This window comes from Miniopterus natalensis, chromosome 6 (genome assembly GCF_054644295.1).
Source record: "Miniopterus natalensis isolate mMinNat1 chromosome 6, mMinNat1.hap1, whole genome shotgun sequence".
Lineage (NCBI taxonomy): Eukaryota > Metazoa > Chordata > Mammalia > Chiroptera > Miniopteridae > Miniopterus > Miniopterus natalensis.
In genome coordinates this window covers 10,905,251-10,912,063 of record NC_142086.1, presented here as the reverse complement: position 1 = coordinate 10,912,063, position 6,813 = coordinate 10,905,251, and the positions used below count along the sequence as shown (strand labels likewise).

General features: G+C 45.1%; 1 protein-coding gene across 1 annotated transcript in view; it reads right to left on the bottom strand.

The window, feature by feature from the left end:
• Positions 1 to 1,384: 1,384 nt before the first annotated feature.
• MED12L (mediator complex subunit 12L) overlaps positions 1,385 to 6,813 on the bottom strand; it is a 319,300-nt gene continuing 313,871 nt past the window's right edge. Inside the window, exons 46-47 of the mRNA XM_087818088.1 lie at positions 5,500 to 5,581; positions 1,385 to 3,072 (exon numbers count right to left, since the gene is read on the bottom strand). Of these exons, the coding sequence (XP_087674214.1) occupies positions 3,020 to 3,072; positions 5,500 to 5,581 (135 nt within the window). The 3' untranslated portion in view covers positions 1,385 to 3,019. The remainder of the gene's footprint in view (positions 3,073 to 5,499; positions 5,582 to 6,813) is intronic.

Genomic DNA, 6,813 nt, shown 5'->3' with positions numbered 1-6,813 from the left:
GGGGAGCCTTTGCTCTGTAAGCATTTATTTCATTAGGTGGTAATCTGCTATGCAACAGGTAAGTGTTTGGGAAAGCTCCAGATCTAATCATATAATGAAGTTTCCCTCTACTTGAAATGTCTTCAACCCTACCCAAAATGTTGCCTTTTGTAACTTTCTGAATTTATTTATATACATGCTTAATTCAGCCTGAATTACTTTGGGGGCATTTTGATTTATTTTTTGTAACTGTAGAGGCTGGGATTTTCCAGTGTAATTTCTCCAGCATCTATTCCAACATTAACCTATTATTCAAGAAGAATTATAGGAGCCTTAATAAGTGGAAAAGAAAACGCCATAGGTCTTGCTCGGATATCTCAGTCCCTGAGACACATGGCAGGGCTCACTTCATTGTGTTTTCATCACACCCATTTTCAGCTGGCCCCACCGAAGAGGTGGCCTGATGGCTGCTACCCCTGATGTTGGGATCCCACGGCTGGAAGAAGTCAAAAGGTACTCAGTCAGACAGTGATCTTCCTCTACTTCTGGGCCAAGAGGAGTAAGTAACACGACAAATGCAACTCTACCAGGAACAAGCCTACAGTGTAAACAGGTATGTCTAAGGGCTTCTCATGTCCAACTCCATTCTGTTTCAAGGTCTTATATTTAAGGGGGTTGGGGTTCCCATTTATCCTAAGATAATTTCCTTTATTTCATGAAGCAAATTATCAGGTTCTGTCGAAGGACAGGGCTTTCCCTTGTGATCACTTAATGCAAATTAATGCATGAGCTAAAAAAACCAAAACCTCTTAGGAGAGGGTTAAGTGGGAGTTACTATGGGACTAGATTAAAATTTCCAGTTGCCGTCTTTATTATGCATAGGGGAAAACCAGTTTTAGATTTCTCCCCAACTTTCCACAGAATCTTGGAAGCCTTACCATGGCTTAGCTTCCTCGCCTAAAAAAGAGGGACACACAACAAAAACATACACCCACAGCCTTCATGTGCAAATGATTAATAAATTAATTTTACTAACTTCTGCAAAGTATAAAGTGCATACAAATGCTATGCAATTAGAACACTCGTTCTTGAAACAGTACTCCTGCTGTTTGCAATACTGAGCTACAAAAATACATGGTTCAAACTGAAAACTGACATTTTAAATGCCAATAATTCTCAAGAAGAAAGGAAACAACAATCAGGACGGAACGTGACTCACTCTCCAGGCACAACATTCACAACTCAGTTGTCTCGCCAAGGCAGTCGTTATACGGATATGCTACTTGGAGGGAAATAACTTCATGAGCTCTAAGTATGATTCTCGAGGGGAAAAAAACACCCTGATATACAAAACCAGCTGAAACGTAAAGATGCCTCTTCTGAAAGCAGATCGAATATGTTAATCTAGTGAAAAGAATGGTCTTTAATGTTTTGGCAAAATCTTTTCCGGCCCCGAGTAAACACGATGAGCAGCCGGAGTAAACGAGTTTCACAGTGTACAAAGCAGTTCGCATGGATGCTGCCACAGCAAAGTAAGCGGACAGAGATCTGAGGTCATTTGCATGAGTCAAACTTTGCAATGAGTAACTCACCTAGGAAGATATAAATTATTTATATAATGCTTTGCAAAGGAAATGATCTACTAAAGTTGTACTAGTTACATTGAAAAAAGAGTGGTTCTACGTGGTTTGCTCATTCTAGACAAATCTATTCACAGTATGTGACTACATGACGTGGAATCACATGGCAAAAGGAAATGAGTTAACGCAGAACATGGGAAAATATCCCCCACGTATGTTTTTAAATGCCCTGCAATTTTCACATTCAAAATTTTATGCATCTAAATCTAAAAAAATATTATATGGAATACTCTTAAATTACACAAACTGATAATAATTTACTGTATTTTTTTACTCTAATAGGAGCAAATTACCACATACTTGAACAAAGTTAAAATAGTTACTATTTCTTTATAATAAATTTGATGTATAATTTACTTGTGCTTTTTGCACCAATTTATAAATACAGTATATGCAATACACAACCAAGACTGACACCAACATTAATAATTAAATTCAAAATAGCAAATACTTACCATACAAAATAAACAGCAAATACATCTTTTATGAAAACCAGAGCCTCTGGACCGGGGCCAGGTTCTCTGGAAACCATGTCAAGTTTGAGCACTGAAATCTCACGCCAGCTGCGAGATTTTTTTTCTCAAGTTGGCATAAGGTTCAGGAGAACCAAAACTGGACACAGTTGTTTTTGCCAAATCTGGCAATAAATAATTGGAACAATTCCACCGTGGTTTGTTGGGGCCTCTAGAATTTACATGCTGTACCTTCACACAGACTGGTCAACGGCCTTGCCACTGAAAACAAATCTGAGTACAGCTACTTCCAACAGGTGTCCACGTTCTTAGGTGGCACTCCCAGAAGCCTTGGTTTAAGTTCTTGGTCTAAGAAGTTTAAGCAACAACCTGTTTCAGCACCTTTTGACCACAATAAAAGCAAAGGAAAACCTACATAAATAAGAACAAAGTGTATAAAGTGCTTATGAAATTACAAACATTTCACATTAGAGTGATGCGAATAAATGTTCACTTCACTGTCAAAGGTAAATGCAGAATAAATGGGCCACTTTTCTGTCAAGAACTGAAATGCCTTTCAAATCAGTAGTTTGGTCCGGCACAGTTTGAAAAGAAAAAAACTTTCACTAATGAATATATAAATATTTTATGTCCACCACAATTCATTCTTTCTATGAGATTCAAAAAAAAGCACCAATTTCAAAAAGTCTGCTACCAAACTCTCCCTGGAGTAGGCATGAGCCACATTTTAAATCTACTTTAAAGCTGAAAGCAACAAGCCAAACCACACTTCCTCCTGCTTTTTGTTTAAACACCTTTGTACAAGTGTAGCATAAAACATAAGAAAACTTCAAAGAAATGAAATAACAAAGGGACATTTCTAATGCATTAAATTAGATTTTCTGTTTTTCAGTGCAAACATAAAACTTCATGACTTGTCTCCCAGACTCAGAAGTGTGAAGGATGCCCATAGGGAGTCACTCCTTGCTGTGGCTGGTTACCTGAGGAGAAAAAGAAATTCAAATAAAATTGTAGATGCAAAATTATGCCACAGATAGATGCCACCCCCTTGACACTTCTCAGTAGCAGCCTGACCGACAGGCGAGGGAGCACAGGCTGGCCTGGAGCCCCCAGTGGCCAAGTGTACGCACTGCAGCTGAGCTCATTCCACACGGCCGGCGGACCCGAGTCCCATGCCCGCCAGCACAGGGCTCAGATGAGGGTGCATGGGCTCGATCTCTGAACTGAGAAACGACTCAATACTCACTTACAGAAGGACTTGAAATATCACAAAACATTAAAGTTCTCAAAATTTTTATAAAAACACATCAGGAGTTCTGCTTTAACAGACATTATAGGGAGTGAGGAAAGTAGCTTGAAACTGGATAATTTCTGCAAACAGCCAAAAAATATGTAAGGGAGAATTGTGTAAGAGTCTATGTCTGTGCAAGAGCAGCTCTGTGTGACTCAAGTGTGTGCCCATGCATATATGTACATGTGTGCATGTGCACACACAGAAAAATAAAAGTACAAAGAACGAACTAGAACAGCCACTGCTTGCACAACTCTGAGGGGACTGTTCAAATCCAGAGGCCCCATTCTCAAGGCCTGATAGAAAGCGAGCCCCCTGGAGCTGTGCAGTGGGCAGCTCAGCTCGGCCACCCTTATGCAGCCACGTGGACGGGCAGAGCATGTCCAGGTGGACTTCGGCGACACTGCAGTTCGGTTCTAGACCGCTGCATTAAGGCGAGCCACAACCTTCTTGCAGTGGAGGGTCTTGCCTTCAGTTTGTGAAGCACAGTCAAACTGAGTGCAAGGAGACAGGGATGCCTGCGTGGTGGTGCAGAGTGGGCTCGGGAAGAGATGTCTGAGCTCAAGTCCCAGCTCTGTCCCTTACTGGCAGCTGAAGAACCTTGGGCAGTCAGTCAGTGTCCCTCTTCTGTGGTTGTTTCCTTGTCTATAACACTGAACAGTGACAATATCTAACCTCATGGGGTGGTTTAGGAATTAACCACCTGAAGTCACAGTGTGCGTGGGTCCGAGAAAGTACTCCATAAAGGATGCCTTAAAAACGAAAGCTGCATTGCGTGAGCTCTGGGAAACTGGAAACTAGAGATGTGCTCCCTAAATAGGTACTAACCATATAAAGATCATTGGTGCATATTTCTAAACACTAAAAAAAATCTAAAATATAAACAGTGTCTTGCCCTTAAAATTATATTGTCCCATTTCCCATGTAAAAATGTGTAGAATTAATGGAACAATGAAGTTTTAACCACACATTTGTTGTGCAGATCGCACCTGTTAAACAGCGGTTGGAAAAGAGGATTGATTTACATGGTTTAACTGAAATTAAACGAGGCTGTAAGAGGAAAGTATTTTTAAAGGGAAAAAAAAAAGGTCTTGGTTATGTCCCGGTAGAGACACCAGATACAGGAAGGGTATTTCCTCTGCGGGGAAGTCAGCATGGACAGTAGCCAGGCAGAAGTCAGCGGGAACCAAGCTGCCCTCAGCCGGTAACTGGCCCCTTTCCCCACAGTCTAGTCCAGCAGTCACGGACTGCTCAGGACAGGCTGCTCCCAACTCCGCACCCCGAGACCAGGGGAAACTGCGCCCTCACTCCTCACTCCATGGATGAAAAATCACAGGACCCAGGTGATGGGGGCAGAGTTGGCACCAGGAGTTAGGTCTCCTGACTTCCAGGCCAATACTCTCTGCAACTGAGGGGCTGGCCCCATTGCTAGAGAATTTCCTGCCCTGCACTCCGGCAGAGTGACTGGGTGGTGGAAGCACGCCGCTGGCCTCCGCACCAGGGGGTGAGTGGGTGGGTGGTGTGCACACTAGAGGCAGCACAATCGAAGCAGCACAGCACACAGCAGGCAGGCCCACCGGGAAGAAGGCTTCCCCACCACGCTGCCCGCCGCAGAACAGGTTGTGATGTCTGCGCTGTTGTCAGGAGGCGTAGGATGTCACGGTGGTGAGAGCTGTCACAGCCCCAGTGACCAGGACACGGGTCTAACGCTGGCCTCCTTCTGGCTCTGGCCTTTGGGAGACCACCTAACTGCTCCATCAGTCACTTGAAGGCATCCACCGTGCCGCTTTCTACACTTTCCAGCTTTGTAAAAAGGGCACCTGCAGTTCCCACAGGGGTCCTCAAATGAAAAGAAACCTCTCCAGGGTCAGATGAAAGCAACAGGAAGACATCTTCACTGAACTCATAAAAAAATAAAAGACTGAGGCTTTTCTAAAAGTAGCAATCAACCAAAAGCCAAACCAAGTCAAAACAAGATGAAAACACCTCGACACTGCAGACCAAACCGAGATAAAATGGTATCAAGGAAGTCAGTGCAGTTTTGAGGGGCCGACACGTGTGTTCTGCTTGTTTTCCGTCTCCAGGCAGCTGTCTGTCCGGGCGGGCGGGTACTTACTGGAGAGCTGCTTCTGGAGCTGCCGCACCAGGGCGGCGGTCTGCTGCTGCTGCTGCGTCTGCTGCAAGCCTTGCCTGGGAAACTGCAAAGTGACAGGAGACAGAGGGAGTGAGCCAGGGTGCCCATCGCAGACAAGAACAGAGGCCGGCTCCCAGGGTGAGAGGGTCTTCAAATACTTCAGGAAAAAGGTGTCAGGCCCCGTGCATTCATTAATATTCATCTACATCCTGGCATCCGTCTGGCACCCGCGGCGCCCCACCATTTAAAAGCCCTCTCCAGGCGGTTACTTGGCATTTATCTCAAGAGTCCTGAGGAAGGAGTCCACACTCCAGCGGTGGCCCAGTGGTTCAAATGTCCTTTTTATCTCTCCTTTCGCCAGCTGGCTAATTTTAGTATCACCCTACTTGCAACCATTTTCATTGGGAAAATGCAAGCTTTCGGGTTGGGCCATTTTCAAGCACCACAGGCCCTGCCTGCCCTGCATGAGTGGGGACAGGGATGTGCTGAGGCGGAGCAGGGCCCTAAGTCTGGACTCCTTTGGGACTGAGCCCTCCCAAATGATGGCTGGGGCCAGGGTGAGGCACGAAGGGTGCACACTTTCCAGGGTCGTGCAAGTGCAGGCACATAGGAGCGCTCATGTGTCCTGGTTCTACCCATTAAGTTGATACAAGAAACTAGTGGTTTTTCTAGAGGAAAAAATTCTGTCTGGTAGAAGCAAAATCACTTTAAACTAAAATCACCAGTAGCGCTGATTTGCTTTTCCCTTCACCTTCAAATTCAAACTGTTGTCTTCCTTTCGTGCCTCCCTTCACCCCCCTCCTTCTGCCCTCCCCCTGGCTTATTACTGCTGACACGAGTTCTGGTATAAGGTTATCTTGACTGTGTACACATCAGAGTTGTGCTGCCTATTTCTCACTCACCTCCACAGATCACTCCCTACCCCAGGGGGCCTGCTCACCAGCCTCCTGGATAGAGCGCCAGGCTGGCCCCTTGCCTTACTTCTAGATGGGGAGGGTGCCCCCTGGAGACCAGAGGGTGGGAGCAGGGTGTAGCTGGGAGGAAGCAGAGCCAAGTTTTGTTTTTGCCAATTTCCCGCATGAAGGATCTCTGCTGGTGGGGTACATCTCTCTAGAAAGGTGACAGGACAGCTCCTGTCGGTGACCCTCTCCATTTCTCTCCCTCTTCTTGCGACACAGAGCCTAATGGTGGTTAAGTGCTCCCAGCCCGAGGCCTTTTATCATGCCTAGTTTCCCTTAACTTGCCCATACCTCTGTAAATAGTCTTTTTTTAAAAAACTCAATTACCCAATGAGTG